This window comes from Chanodichthys erythropterus, chromosome 11 (assembly GCF_024489055.1).
Source record: "Chanodichthys erythropterus isolate Z2021 chromosome 11, ASM2448905v1, whole genome shotgun sequence".
NCBI classification, from domain to species: Eukaryota; Metazoa; Chordata; class Actinopteri; order Cypriniformes; family Xenocyprididae; genus Chanodichthys; species Chanodichthys erythropterus.
In genome coordinates, this window is record NC_090231.1 from 1855025 (window position 1) to 1871595 (window position 16571).

Here is a 16571-nt window from a genome sequence, read left to right on the forward strand (position 1 = left end):
GTGACTTTGTTTCTTCAGTAGAACACAAATGATGATTTTTAACTCCAACCGTTGCTGTCTGTCAGCCGTATAATGCATGTCAGTGGGAATAAGAGTAAAAAAAGCATGCACAGACAAATCCAAATTAAACCCTGCGGCTCGTGACGACACATTGATGTCCTAAGACACAAAATGATCGGTATGTGCGAGAAACCAAACAGTATTTGTATGATTTTTTTTTTCTTCTAAAACACCACTATGTCCAACTGCATTCAGCACTCAGTTAGTGAGGTCTGATCGCGCTCTGACAATGGAAGTGATGTCTTGCACTCATTGAAGCAAAGTGTGAGACATCACTTCCATCATCAGAACACGTTTTTTTTACCTCACCAACCGGATACGTAGGGCAGTTGGACTTAGTGGTGTTTTAGAGGTAAAAAGTGATATAAATACTGTTTGTTTTCTCACACAAACTGATCATTTTGTGTCTTAGGACATCAATGTGTTGTCAAGAGCCGCAAGGTTTCATTTCGATTCGTTTGTGCATGTTTTTTTGACTCTTATAGATGGCGTTCCCATTGACATGCATTATACAGCTAAAAGATGACAATGGTTGGAGTTAAAAATCATCATTTGTGTTCGACTGAAGAAACAAAGTCACCTACATCTTGGATGCGCTGGGGATAAGCAGATAAACATCAAATTTTCATTTTGGGGTGAACTATCCCTTTAATTGTTGTACTGTTTTAAAGTTTAAGAACATTGTTGTTTTAGATCTCATTGTTTTAGATGTAACATTGGTATCCTTGGAATTTTTTCAAACTGACTCTTTTCTTGTTACCTTATCCTGCTTACTCTTTCCTTCTCGTGTTTTTGAACAGTTTAATGTGAAGTTTTTTAACACAGCTTGTTGTGAATTCTTCATGTACACTTTTACCTGCAATGAAAAATATCTGATAATGACAAGGAGAGTTATTTGTACTATTTTTGCTTAAAGATGGGTCTGATAGAGAAATTTGCACATGTTTGTGTGAGCTGTGTATATGTGAGGGTTTTTCTTGTGTAGCATTTTTATATCTTTGCAAGAGAACTCTTTGTGTCTGTGTTTTTTGGATGCATCGTATGTTAAATAAAGAGTTTCAATTTTGCATTTGTGTTGATTTAATGTATGTGGTTCCAGATAGATATCCAGAACTTCTTGACAAACCAATGAAGTCCAGTAAACTCAAATAGTTAAGTTATAATGTTAAGGAAAAATTACTATTTTATGTCAGTTAGACTTGGTTCATGGTTGGGAAAACATAAAAATTAAGTTCAACCAATATGTTTTTCAGTTGACTCAACTAAAAATTCTAAATGCTCATTAATTGATATAGTATGTTGGCTCAATTTACTGCAAGTTATTTCAACAACTACATATAAGTTGAGTGAACTTAACACCTAATGTTGGCTAAACTTGATTAAGTCAAAGCAACAAGATGACTTGACTAAGTCAAGTTGGGTCAACAAATCATTTTTTACAGTGTATTGATAATCAACAGAGGTTTAAATGTTGATGTTTGGTTGAAAATAAGTTTTGATTGAAGTCACCATCACGATTATCAGTGTTTGCTTTAGTTCGACTTGTGACGTTTGCAAGTGTATTTCTCTTTCAGCAATTGCAGGTATTTTCAGAAAATGATTCTGCATTGATAGAGAGACTGAGAAGACAGATCAATATGTCAGTTTTATGTCTGGCAGTCAAATGATTTAAACAACTGTTTCATTATTTTTGTTTTGTTTTATTAACTTTTCAGCATTTTCACAAGTTCACTAAAGAACACTAAAGAAATCTACAAACTAAAATGAAATGCATGCAATATTTTAAATACAACTCTAACCATCAAACCATCCCATTTTATAAGAATAATTTCATAAAATCCAGCATCATTAAAAATTCTAAACATAATACAAAAATGTATTCTATAATCATTTAAAAGTCTGCACATATAAGGAATTGGTGATCTCTGGTATCTCTCCGTTTCGGCATCTTGGAATTGTCCACTTATTTGAATTCCTCATCTGGCGATCTGTAAGTAGCCAGTCTCTGAAACTAGACTTCTATAACTTTTAGCAAAAAGACAATTGAGTTTGTCTTTCCATAAGGGTACACAGTGCAAGGTGGCCAAGAGCATCAGAATACCCAGGTACCCTTTGACCGAGTCTATACAGACCCGTTTCTGCACACTTTCCAGTCTTTTGGCTTAAACTGCGGTCAAGGAACTATGTCAGACTGGAACTGCATACTCCAGCACTCAGCACACATACCCTTCATAGATGGTAACCAAATCAGGAACAGAGACACCAAATTTCTTTAAACGACAGAGGACAAAAAGCTTTCTGTTAGCCGAGGACAACATGTGGTCCACTAGACAATCCCATTTCAAATTACTCTGAATAATGACCCACAAAACTTTATTACTGTCACAAATTTCCAAGGTGTTCTGAACAGTGGTGAATAAAGGCTTCACCAGTTCCCGCCTTGTGCTAGTGATATGCAAGACCTTGCTTTTCTTTGGGTTGAGTTTCAGTTTCAGCAGTGTAGAGGTTTGTATGATGAGTGATGTTGTATAAATGTGTCAACTAATACACAAGAGGTTGTGTCATTGGCTGGATTTGTTTATGTCTTTTTCATGAATGTTTCAATGGCATTGATTTAATTAATTATGGAGTTGAAAAAAAAATAAAAGCTTTTGAAACATGTTTAGAAAGGGAAGCAAATTTATTTATATTAAAAGAAATAACACAGCAGGACAACCACACAAAATCCCCCAGAAATCATATTACTGGATGCACAAAATTGGTTTGACAACAAAAGCACAACAAAGTGAAAGAGTATCGCATCATCTACTGGATGATGTATTGTTGAGATCTTTGTAAAGGGTGAGGGTTCATTTAACTTATGTACAAGATGGTGAAATAGAGATATTATAAAAGGGTTGTTGCCTTTATCTTCAAGCCATGACTCGTTTACGATAATCAAACCAGATATTTTTCAATAATCATCTATGGGCTGGAAATATTCCTTTATCTAAACAACTTCAATTTGATCTGATGATTGCATTGTAAAACAAGTGCATGAAAAAAAAGATTATTATCGTACAATAAGTTTACCAAACATTTAATTTAATCTCTCCAAAATAGACCTTAGCAGTAATTAATATTGTAAGTTTTGTCTAATTCTAGTGCTCTTTAATGAGATCTGTTGTTTATATTGTATTCTTGAGTTCTGTAATAAAATAAGGTGATCAGACTCTGAAGTATTGCTCATACACATAGAGTATGGCTTTCACGCTCCCCTTTGCGTCCGAATATCATGACACCTTTTTTCGGTGTTTCACAATACTCAATTAATGACTGTAAACTGAGGTTGCTGTCTTTAGACAAAGTTTCTGTGCTTCATTTGACACATAAATCACAACAGTCACATATTATGAGCACAGCCATTGATTCAGGCAACAGCAGAAGTTTTCTTACGCTCATATTTGAAGCTTACGCTTTTCAATGAAAGTGTGATAAAGAAAACTGAAAAGGTAATCTTCACAGAGATCATAGTGGCAAACCATTAAAATGTTTCAGAAAAGCAACAAAGCCTTACTTACTGAAATCAGCAGTTTGATACGTGTGCTGAATGATTCACAACAAAAGATTCTCAAAGCTTCATGAAACAGTGATTTGAAAGCAACCATCACCCTCAGATACAACTGCCTACTGAGGGTGAAATTACTTTACAACCAAGTGATGAATATAATGAAGTTAAAGGAAGTGAACACACAAGCATTTGTTATCTTACATGAAATGTGTGTGTATCCATTCACTCATAATTGCTGCAGATGAAGTTGAGTCGGTCAGTCTCAGGACGGCTGATCCAGCGCTGAAGTCCTCCAGACTGAACTGCTCCAGATCTCACTGCAGAATCACAGTCCTCTCCTGTGCCGTTCCCTGGAGCCCAGTTCTGATAGCACACGGTGTCTCCGCTCACCCAGTACCAGATGCCCAAAATGTGGGAGTGACGTAAACCCAACCACACCGCCCCAGTAGACGCCTGTTTAACCACATTCATCACACGACGCTGAATCTCTTCTGAATGAACAGAGACCAGATCCACATGATTCTGTCTGCAGTATCTCAGAGCTTCAGACCACGTCAGATTCTGTTTGATCAGAATCAGTTTATCTGGACACAAAACAAACCACAAGCAGAAACTAGAGAGAGACTGATCAAAAACAACATGCAGAACAAACACTGTGGAGGAATTTGTCATGTCAGACATGTAGTGTGAACTTTAAGATATCTGGAGGTGATGGATGGATTGTGTGTGTTTGAGAGGATCTGCTCACCTTCATGACACACAAAAGGAAAATACGTGTTGCAAGAGACGTCATTCCATTGTCCCTGAGCGTTCAGATAAATCTCTGTACAGTTTTCATTTCCTCCAACATTATTAGGTTCACCAGTATTCCAGTATCTGAATGAGGAGTTACTCTGATCTGACCACTGCCATGAGTCTCTGAACAGACCGATCCAGATCAATGATCCAAATAACTGACTCTCATTGATGAACTTCTGAAGCTGTTGACTCTCATTCTGGTTCCTCACACTGACCAGATCAATGTGATTCTGTCTGCAGTAACTCTGAGCTTCTCTCCAATTCTTCCCCTGATCAACAAAGACGAGTCCTGTGTTTGCTTTAAGAAAAACAAATGGAAACAGATTCATGAATCAGTTTGTTCATTATTCTTATGCTGCTTTATGGTTTGATGTGAATAAGAGCAGCAGTGGAAACATCAGAAACACGTGTCATTCAAAGACTGTTTCTACAGCTGATGATATATTAAATATATTCATGATGATTTTGCTGATATAACATTAAGTATCATTTGTGATCATTTTATATGTCAGTAAAAAGTTCATTGATAATGTTAGATTGTAGTCTATTAATATATACAAATGAATATTGTTGCAATATTAATATTAATGTTAGTGTTTGTCTTGTTTCTAGTGTGATTGTTTACGTTGTAATGGACAATGTGAGTTCATCTAAGAATGACGTTTTTACGGGTTTGTGTTGACATCCTAAAACCTACCCTACACAACATACCCATTTTATACAGAATGTTAAAAGAATAAAACAAAATGGACTTAAATGTGACAATTTTAGTAAAAATATATTTTGAGCCACTAATCCACACATACCCCTAAACCTACCTATAACAATTTCTTAAAACTAACGTTATACTGTTATACATAAAAGAGTAAAAGACAAACAAGCTTAATAAAAATAATTTATTTATTGTGAAAATGTCAAAAGTGGTACCAAAAGTAGTTCAAATGATTAAGAGTTGCAGTCGCAAGAGTTTTTTATAGAGTACAGAGCAGAATTTAACTAACTAATCCATGAAAATATGAATCCGGCTTCTCTCCATGAAGGTGCGCACTAATTTCAAATGCCAATTCACTGAAACACATCACAATCTGTGACGAAGCAGGTGAGAACCAATGAGCGTTCGATATCAGTGCCGTACACCATGCCAGAACGCTTCTCGAGTGTGCAACTTTCAAATTTGAATCATAACAAGCACGAGCTTTGACTGTGACGGTCGCTGCTGCTGAAAAGACCTGGGGCAGTATTCACAAAACATTTTATCTTACCACTAAGAGTTCTCCTAAATAGCAGTAAAAGTTCTTAGCTAAGAGTTTTCTCTTAAAACCTGTTCACAAACCTGCTGAGACAAACTTGAAGTCTTAAGCTAAGAGTAAGGGCGGGGTTGACCTCGTTGCTATGGAGTATACACACAGTGATTGGCTGATGGGGGAGGAGTCAGTGATTTAAGGTGTGTTCACGCGGCCTCGTAATTCCTGTAGTTACAAGATTCGAGCTTGTAAAAAGCGTTCACGTCCTCGTAGAGCTCGTAATTACAGCTTGTAAGCTGGGAGTTTTCTGAAAGCTCCCAGATGTACCACGTGGCCGCTGTACCACCTGACCGCTGTAGATTGATTTAGGCGTTGATAGTGGTGCCATGGAAACGCATAATTCCCAGTCCAAGGACCAAAAGGACGTGAACAGCTCCGAATATAACGTCACGTGTTGTCATTTCAAGATTCCGGGATATACGAGGTGACGTGAATGCAGCTTAAATCACAGAAATATTGTAGAATGAAGTGTCATGTTTCCTTATTAAAATAAAGGTTTAAAAATACAAATGTTGCCCTATTCAAAATAAAATGTTGCCATATTGTTGCCATAAAGGTTTTAAAATATAGGCTAAGTGTCACTAATTAAACTAGTATATATATATAAATATATATATATATATATATATATATATATATATATATATATATATATATATATATATGTGTGTGTGTGTGTATGTGTGTTTTTTTTACTCTATTTGATCATGTGTAAGTGTGAACTAATGAAAATCACTGCCACAGGTAATCAGACAATCCTTATTTATTTGTTAAAGATTTTTTTTTTGGCGTCTCATTGTAGATTCAAGTCTATAAATCAAAATGTATTGCATTTAGGAAGAAAAGGTTCAGCACCTAAGGCTCTGTCGCTATTGCCTCAATGGTGTTCAGTGTCTTTGGGTGGATTAGGACTGTTTGTGATTTGCTCTTACCCACGTAGAAGGCAACGTTCTCAGGACCTTACGCAACGTTCCCTAAAAGTTCTCAAAAGGTGATACAATTTCTGAACCTTTACAGAACATTCGGGACATTCCTAAAACATCTTCTTTTGGTAATGAAAGTGCTGCAGTTCAAGGTTCATTACATGATTTTAGGGGGACGTTCCAATTTGGTTTATTTTATGGTCACATAAGAACGTTACAATGAGGACGTTTGGGAAGTTATCAGAACGTCCTATAGTAATAGTCCCCTAAACATTCTCAGAACGTCCTGAATGTTCCCTGAAGGTCCACCAAATAACATTCCCCAAACCTTAAAAGAACTCCACATCGTGACCATCTCTAAACGTTCTGGAAACGTTACTAGGTGACAGGTTTGGGGAATGTTATTTGGTGGACCTTCAGGGAACATTCAGGACGTTCTGAGAATGTTCTGATAACTGCCCAAACGTTCTCTTTGTAACGTTCTTATGTGACCATAAAATAAACCAAATTGGAACGTCCCCCTAAAATCATGTAATGAACCTTGAACTGCAGCACTTTCATTACCAAAAGAGGATGTTTTATGTCCCAAATGTTCTGTAAAATTTCACAATTTTCGTCACTTTTAGACAAATTTGCACAAGAACTTCTCCTTCTGTGTGTGTGTTTTACAGAAAATAACAAAGTTTGAAGTCACCGTTATAGAGGAGAGCGTTTGCTTTAGATGGGCTCTTGATTTTTGCTATTTAATTGTTAGATTTTCTTTGGCTGCTTTAACCTTTCAAACCGTTTTTGTTACAGCAAAAGATGCAGGAGAAAGTCTGATCAGATGAATTTGGTTGTTTAGTGTTGATGGTTCACTGCTCTTCTCCAGAGTCTAAACTATGAGTGTGTTAAATGTCAGTTTTGCATCAACATTTTTTCTACCCATTTTTTTAAAAATATTTTATACAGAGTTTTGAACAATGTCTTTTAGACTCACACAGACATCATGAATCAGCGTATGATCCTCAACAATGGTGACACTAAAAAAAATCTTTTTTTTGTGACTTTAGTAGCTTGTTTTGTGATGTTCAGAGTTAATCTGTTTATCTGAAAATTTTGTCACCATTGTTGAGGATCATACGCACAATCTTGATGTCTGTGTGAATCTACATGATGCTGTCTGAATAATTTTTGCACAAGGATAAAAACTTTCAAAGAAGGACAGAATCTAATGCATTATCATATGTCTACATAAAAAGAAAACACAATATTCAAAGATCAGTGAATAAGGTCAAATCAACAACAATGACTAAGCATCCAAACCCAACTGATAATGCTTATTTTCTCACAATTTTTTGTAGTAACAAATGCTTTAGAAAAACACAGTTACAACAATTGGAGAAAAAATAAAGTCAAACTGTCAAGGGTCAGGAGCCCAACTAAAGCAAGCGCTTACCTCCGTAACGGTGATATCTATACATTTTGATAAGACATCAACGCCTCATTAAGAAGATTTGTATGAAAGAAACAAAGTCAGAGTGGTGTGTAATAAGTGAAGATGCAGAGATCTAGAGAGATCAGGGGCCGTATTCACAAAACATCTTAAGGCTAAAAGTAGCTCCTAAATTGCCGATTTAGGAGAAACTCTTAAAAATAATGGGCGTGTCAGTCCTAATTTTAGGAGTCCTAAAGTTTTGCTTTAAGAGAATTTCACACAGCATTTTAGCACTAAAACTAGCTCCTAAATCTGTGAAACGTTAGAAGTAGTCAAGAGGACTCCTGAGTCACTAAGAGCAAATCACAAACAGTCCTAATCCACCCAAAGACACTGAACACCATTGAGGCAATAGCGACAGAGCCTTGGGTGCTCAACCTTTTCTTTATAAATGCAATATATTTTGATTTATAGATTTGAATCTATGATGAGACGCCAAAAATAAATCTTTAACAAATAAATAAATATTGTCTGATTACCTGTGGCAAAAGTTCACACTTACAAATGATTGAATAGAGTAATATATGTATATTTTGGAATATATACATTTTTATTAAAACATATTTATTTGAATAGTGCAACATTTGTATTTTAAAACCTTTATTTTAATATGGGAATATGACACTTCATTCTACAATATTTCTATGATTAAATCACTGACTCCTCCCCCATCAGCCAATCACTGTGTGTTTACTCCATAGCAACAAGGTTAGCCCCGCCCTTACTCTCAGCTTAAGACTTCAGTCGATTCCTTAGTAAAAGTTGGTCTCAGCAGCTTTGTGAACAGGTTTTAAGAGAAAACTCTTAGCTAAGAACTTTTACTGCTATTTAGGAGAACTCTTAGTGGTAAGATAAAATGTTTTGTGAATACGCCCCCGATCGCTCACACCACTTCAGGAGGCGATCTGGGACGCATTCCAGTCAAAACTGAATAGGTCTAAATGCATCTGGTTGATGAAACCACATGTAAATTTAACTCCTCCCCAAAATACTAAAAAATAAATATGTGAGCGCGTGTTATAGGCTAAATAACATGTTATAGCCAGATATGCAGCACGCATCGCCGCATATGAGCAGCTGAGTATCTATTCATCAACACAACGCGCAAACTGCCACAAATTCAACTGAAAGTAAGTCAAAACACAATCATCTTCATTAAAAGTAATGAGACTAAATGATCTTATCAGTGCTGTGGCCACATTCTCTCCTACTGCGGCATTTGGTTTTTAAATTATAGCTCATATTTGTTGCTTTCGATGACGTGAACTCTATGAAATCTGCATATAGCGCGGGAATTGAAGATCGGATTTATATCCGTTTTGCGGAGACACATTTATGTGGCCAAGTGTAAATGCAATCATTTTTATAAATCAGAAAGCTATCCGATCAGACAAAAAGCATGAAGTGACCAGGTATAAACAGGCCCGATTATTCCTTATATGGATTCTACAGATTTGCAGTACAGCAATAAAATTGATGTGATTTGTGAATTTATGTTGTGTTTTGGTGTATCTTATGGTTGTATTGTCAGTCGCTGCATAGGTGGAAATGCCTTCTGTGTCACACAGCAAACAAACTACATATTACAAAATGGTTAAACAATTACAGAAATTTTATTTATTTTAAGGTTTAAAGTCTTGACATTTGATATTCAACTGTGTTTTGATCTGCCTGCATTGACACCATTGAATGCGAACTGAACTGAGCTGGATATATATATATATATATATATATACACCAGTTATCACTGTAAAGCTGCTTTGACACAATCTGCATTGTAAAAAGCGCTATATAAATAAAGGTGATTTGACTTGACTCTTGTTTAACATTATGTAATACTACAAAATGAGTTTGCAGCACAAGTCACGAACAGAAATGTTATTTTCATATTAAGTGGATGAGTAAACTGCATTCAATAAATTCAACTAAAAATATGCATTGATATGACAATTGAATACAACAGATTTAAAACATTAATGCCACAATTTCAATATTAATGGGAATTTATACACATTCACACTTGGATACTTAAATGATTTATGTTTTATTGCTGTTAATATGTAAGTATTTTTATGTTTTAGTGCTATGAATACGTCAATATTATACGTTTTTGAAATTGACTTTAGTTGTGAAAACATTTCCAGTCTCTTTATGACCACATTAAAAACATTTAGTATTGCATTGCTATTTTGTACAACATATGGTGTATCTTTGTATAAATAATGTTTGCTGTCATTGTAGGGAGCTGAACTTACTGTTGTTAGATGAACTACAGATGAATGTCCGGCTGTCACTACATGGGAAATCATGCCATTGTCCACTCATAATCACAGCACACCTCTCTTCTCCGTTATTTGGTTGTGCAGGTCCCCAGTTCAGATAGAGCACAGGATCACCTGAAGACCACTGCCATTTATCAACACTCGTCTTCTCCAGCCCAATCCAAACACCTTCATCATTCACACTCTTCTTCAGCTCGTTCATGTCGTTCATGTTGTCAACGGTGGCCAGATCTGTGTAATTCTCTCTGCAGTATCTCTGAGCTTCAGTCCAGTTCTTCCTCACGTTTATAAAGTGATACTGACGCTGAACACATTCAGATACGGAGCAGAGAGCTGTGAAAGAGAGGGTTTGATTTAATGCTTTTCATAACAGAGTCAAACCTGATGAAACTATAAACCATCAATAAAACAACAAACACACTCACCAATGAGAAGAAGAATGAAATATAGAGTTTGCTCCATTTCTGAGGAAGAAACACAGTGAAAAACTCAGATATCAAACATTCACAGATTCTTTTTGGAGTAAAATATGACAGTTTCAGTCAGTATCTGAACAGCAGCATGAATTCACAATCATTCAGACAATATTAACATCTCAAAGTCTAGTTGTGTTTGAAGAATGAACATGTGAGTTGTTCTTACTTTAGAGGTCGTGTGTTTCTGTCCTGAGTCTGATGTTTCTGTCTGCAGCTTCAAACAGTGTGATCATTATATCTGCTCTCATCCCTCATTCATCATCACATCATTTGTGTATTTCTCTGAAAACCCCTATATCATATTCACTTCCTCTATATTTGTGTATTTGTCCAACTCTCTCCCTTTATTTGCATCTTGACGTCAGTGTCAGTCAGTGTCAGTCTATATGAATATGGACCTTAATAAAATATCATGTATGTTTGTGTTTCTGTTTTGGGCCACTTTTTATCTGGTGCTGGTGACAAAGATGGAGAAACATTTTTCTGCTCTCATGGGCTTTCTTCTTTTCCCTCTTCTGAGAGCAGAGACCCCTGGTGTTGAGGAGGAGACATTCACAACAGAGACGAGATAAAGACATTAAAGTGCTCATATTGTGCTTTCATTCCCCTGAAGTTCATTTATAATGTTAGTAAAGGTTGTTGGACTCTCATTATCCCACTGAAATAATAACGTCATCTTCTGCTGCTGCTGTTTCAGTCTTATTTCCTCTAAATACTGGATTGTGCTTGGCTGGAACTCAGATATTAAAACATATTTATTTATTTATTATTTATTTTTAATTCATTTTTTTTTTTTTTCCATTTCATACTCCTGCTGTTTACTGTTTATTTTCATTTTGTTTATGAAATATGAACACATTTGCATGTAAACACATCCTCATCACTCATTTGCTTATCTCCACATCACATGTAGACGTTCAGGATGGACAGTATTTACATCTCTGACGTGAAACAGGAGAAACAGTGAGAGTTATTGTTCAAGTCATATTTCATATTTCATCCAGTCTTATTCATCTATTAGTTTTATTGCAGCTACAGGAATGTTACACTATAACTGTGTCTCAAATCAGAGCTGCGTCCTTCGAAGTCCATAAGGGTTGAAGTGAGAGTTGTTAAGAGGAGACAGGGGTCACTGCAGGTCAGAGTATACGGGCGTGCCGAAAGGTAACAGAAACCACATTGTCACAAACCTGACATGCAGGTGCTGAGTAATAACTTCTACGGTACGGTGCTGCCTCCAGGCAACATGGTCTATTTTAGTATGTTTTTAACAAAATAAGGCACCAATTGATTGATCAACAGAGTAACTCAAATACTAATCAATAAAAGTGCAAAAAAGACCAAAACATGAGCAACAGGGGTCCATTTTGTGTCCTGTTTCAGCACATGTGCACGTCACATGGTTCCATGTTTTCTCCAATGAAAAGTGCTTTTTTCACTTGTTTGTATCCATTTGATCACCAACAAAAAATATGAGTCATCTTCACTGGCAAGTAAAGAAGTATTTTCAAGAACTTTACATTATATATCATCACATGTTTTAGAGAAAATAACAAAAAACTGTGTGTTGCCTCAGGGCAACATTGTACCATAATGGAATCGCATAAGGCCATACAGCCATAATAGGTTTGAATACAAATGTATTATATTTGTAAGGAAAAGAGTGAGAATTATCTAAATATGTTGGCTTTTTCACATGATTTTGTAATGCACTTATAAGAATAGTAATTCACATACTATATCTGCATATAATATGATCTGCACATTTTCTATAGCACTTCATAAAGCTATAAAACACAGGTAGACCTGGCAGTTGATGAAGATGATGATGAGGAGTTAATGAGAGGTCATGCTGTGATGAGAAAGATGAAATCATAGTGACAATCCATCATGGAGAGAGTGAGGGTGAGAGAGAAGATGGAGATGAGGATAAAGATGGATATGATAACTTGATATAATAACATAATAATATGACGGTTTGGTAATACTTGTGTTCCACTATGGTACAATGTTGCCTGAGAGCAACAGCTGGATGTAAACTTTTTATTAAATATAAAAACTGGATAAATTTGTTTGTTCAAGTGTCTAGTTAAAGAAATTGATGTTTTCAACACATACATTTCTTTTTTCTACATGAAAATGCCAAATGTTTAAATTTGTAATAATTACAATGTTGCCTCGAGGCAACAAACGTATAAAAAATAAAGAATTTATGAAAATGTTTATTGATATTGTTAAAGGGTCCAATTTTAAGCAGGAAAAACACCACAAATCATTTTTTCCTCATTAATATCATATTGCGTACTATTGAGGGTTAAATGAATTTTGAGATCGAATTAATGCCAGATTTTCTGCTATAAATTTTGCTTTATTTCCAGATTGAATCAAATGCTTGTTCTGACGTACTAGAGCACATGCGCACATGTGCACTCTTCAAAAATGGTGCTTTAAATCTCTTGACAAACTAAAATATGTAAAGGACATTTGTATATATTCGAAATTAAAGATATACATTGTACTTAATGTCAGCTTGCTTATTTTGCTCAAGATAACGATCTCTGAAACTATGTTTGTAACAACGTAACATGCTTTTGGGAAACGCACACCTGATCGGCTTTATTTCTGTCAGACGTCTACAGAAGTTCTTATTGAGAGTTAACAGAGTTTTAGATGTGGATGTTTGGTTGAAAATATATTTGTTTGAGTGTTTGCTTTAGTTGGGCTCTTGACGTTTACTAGTGTATTTCTCTTTCAGTAATTGCAGGTGTTTTCAGAAAGAGAGATTGAGAAGTCCGATCAATACATGTTTTAATGGCAGTCAAATGACTGTATTAAAGTGGTTTAAATGACTCCCTTTTTTTGTACTTTCATGACTGACTTAAATAATTACTCATAAAAAAAGTAATAAATTCAGCTGCTGACACAACCTCTGGTGTAAACACTGAGACACACGTACACATCAACACTCATCATACAAACCTACAGTGACAATCAAAGATATTCATATATAAATAGGAAAAGAATTCAGCTGCATAATTTATTTGTGCTGCAATGCATGCTGGGAATCTGAATGAGTTTTGTGTCACCATTGTTGAGATGAATTTGTTTAAACATGATCTGACAAAGCTTGCATGACAGCAAAAACACAAACTGAAAGAGTATTGCATCGTCTATAGGTTGACTTATTGTTGTGATCCTTGTAAAGGGTGAGGGTTAAATTATCTGTAACCTTATGTACAAGATAGTTAAACAGAGATATTATAAAAGGGTTGTAGCATTTATCTTCAAGCCACACTGGCTGAATTTCTGGCCTCAGTGAATAAATCATTGTTTTACCCTCAGTTTAAACTGAGCATCTGCTCTTTTCTCCCTAAAACAAAACCAAACGTTAGAGCAAGTTTTGCCTCACATTAATAAATGCAGCCGAGCAAGTGCAGAGGTCCAGATCTGTAATGTCTTGAAACTTATTACAACTGTTTAAACAGCATTTTTAGTTTTTAATAAAGGTCATTGGTTTTCTAACATTTGTATGGCTAGCTGTTAAAAGACTTACATTTAAACGTAAATCATCAGTCACCACCGAAGCACAACCTGTCGTTTTCTTTGAAAGAGAAATGAATTATGGGATAGGCTGGGATTGGAAGGATCCACTCATTCTGTCCTTCACAACCCGAGGAAAGAAAGATGCATTTATAGGCCGCGTTCAAAGAAGCCTTTGAAATAGAAAAGCCTTTGTTGCGCCGCTGTAACACATTTGTTCTTCGAATTAAAACTTTCTGAATTGAGACACAGCTTATGTATCCTCAATATGTTTGAATTATGATTTAAACCAGGTTGGATTTTGTGATATAATGATGTTCTGATGTTGGGAAACAGTCAAGAGATGAGATTGCTGGTTGTACATGAGTTTATTTGAGCTGCTGTTGTTGACATGTTCTTTCATGTTTAGCACAAAAGAATTAGATATTTTATACCCAACCTTCACTCCTTCATGAATAAACAATATTTCATTTAGCTGAGACACATAATGTTCTCATTGATTCACATTCATCCAGTCATTTCTAATATAAAGTCATGATTAATACATGAAACTCAATATAAGAGAGAGAAGTACCACAGAGATCCTTAAAACACAAATGAGGAGTTTAAAAAACTCACACCATCTTCAGTTACATGAATTATATCATGATAAAACACAAAGAAAAGAGTATAAACATATAATGAAGAGTATATGATGCCCTTTGACCCCTCACAAAATTCAATTAACTCTGAAGTTAGTAAATAATAAAAAACGAGACAGAAAGAGTTTATAAAAGCAAACAGCGGTTCTGGATGTCAAATCTCTTAACAATTAACAATTGAACAAGAAACGTCAATATTTGAAACTGTTCATTTAGTCTCACATGATACCCTACTGTGTCAGTCTCTTTTATTGTATTGTGTGACATTATCTGAGAGACGCGATTGTCAGCGCTGTCAGACATTAGCAGCACAGCTCAAGTTACTGCCGGAGGAATCAGACTCATTTCATTTTATTTTTAATGCTATTTTGTTTATTTTTGCATAATATTACCATCCATTTTTGCTATCCAATCATTGCACTCAAACACGGAGGATATGACTCGTTTATGATGATCAAACCAGATGTTTTTAAATAATCATTTATGGGCTGGAAATATTCCTTTTTTAAAAACCTTCAATTTGATCTGATGATTGCATCATAAAGTAAGTACCTGAAAAAAGCTGTTTAATACAATACATTTCCGAACTGATTTGAGATCAGTTAAAAGATCAGGTTCATTGGTTCACAGAGATGATGGCGGCAAACTATTAAAATTTCTAAATATTTCAAAAAGTAACAAAGCTTTGTTTACTGAAATCAGCAGTTTGATGAATGATTCACAACAAGGCAATACTATAATATTAAGGCTCTTGAAAGTCGGTGTCGCTTTAGTCAACTAGAAATCAATGTCGCCAAGACCAAATAATTAATTATGTGTACAAAACGAGATTTGAAAATCTGAATTAAGGGCCAACAATTTGAAATTGTGCAAAATTTAAAATATCTTGGTTCAGTTCTGGATCCTCATATGTGCTTTACTGAAAATACAGGGAATATTTTTTAAAAGATGTTCACAGCGACTCTTTCTTAGACTAATGAGCAGCCTTGGTGTTAGTCAGCATATTTTAGAACGTGTGTACAAATCCTTTGTAGAGAGTGTATTAATGTTTCATATTTCTGTCTGGCATGATCACTTAAACTGAAAATCCTTGAGCAAACTGTCCAGAATTGTGGTAATGGCAAGTAAAATAGTAGGCAGGAGCCAGAGTATGCTAGCTGATAGTTCTCATCCTCTCTTTTGTTGGTTTGAGCCTTTGAAGTCAGGAAGGCGCTATCGAATTCTTTTAGCAAATAAAACATGCAACAAAACTGTTTAAGAGTCAATGCCATTGAAATGCTCAACTCTGCAAGTGACTGACAGTGGCATGAACTGTATTTTTTATCTTTTATGTTATTTGATTCTGTCTGTGTATTGTTTTTAAATGGCCTGTTTTATGTGTTGGTGAGCCAAAGAAATATGTCCACTTTGGTGGACAATAAAGGCTCTATTATTTTACAACCAAGTGATGAATAAAAATGAAGTTAAACACACACAAGCATTTGTTATCTTACATGAAACATATGTGTGTCCATTCACTC

General features: G+C 35.4%; 1 protein-coding gene across 2 annotated transcripts; it reads right to left on the minus strand.

Annotated features, from left to right (window-relative positions):
• Positions 1 to 3741: 3741 nt before the first annotated feature.
• LOC137030296 (C-type mannose receptor 2-like) lies at positions 3742 to 10856 on the minus strand. 2 transcript variants are annotated; one of them, XM_067400518.1, is made up of 4 exons: positions 10820 to 10856; positions 10368 to 10727; positions 4359 to 4697; positions 3742 to 4194 (listed from the first exon to the last, which is right to left on the minus strand). In XM_067400518.1, exons 1-4 carry the CDS (start codon positions 10854 to 10856, stop codon positions 3833 to 3835), a joined length of 1098 nt encoding a protein of 365 aa, XP_067256619.1. In that variant the 3' UTR covers positions 3742 to 3832. The 2 variants fall into 2 exon arrangements, with proteins under 2 accessions (XP_067256619.1, XP_067256620.1); XM_067400519.1 differs by lacking the exon at positions 4359 to 4697.
• Between the last annotated feature and the right edge of the window lie 5715 nt (positions 10857 to 16571).

Coding starts and splice junctions, on each gene's coding strand:
- LOC137030296 (XM_067400518.1), bottom strand. CDS start 10,856: ATGGAGCAAACTCTATATTTCATTCTTCTTCTCATTG. Junction 4,698..10,367: donor CTGTAGTTCATCTAACAACA/GTAAGTTCAGCT, acceptor AAGCAAACACAG/GACTCGTCTTTGTTGATCAG. Junction 4,195..4,358: donor TCCTTTTGTGTGTCATGAAG/GTGAGCAGATCC, acceptor TTTTGTGTCCAG/ATAAACTGATTCTGATCAAA.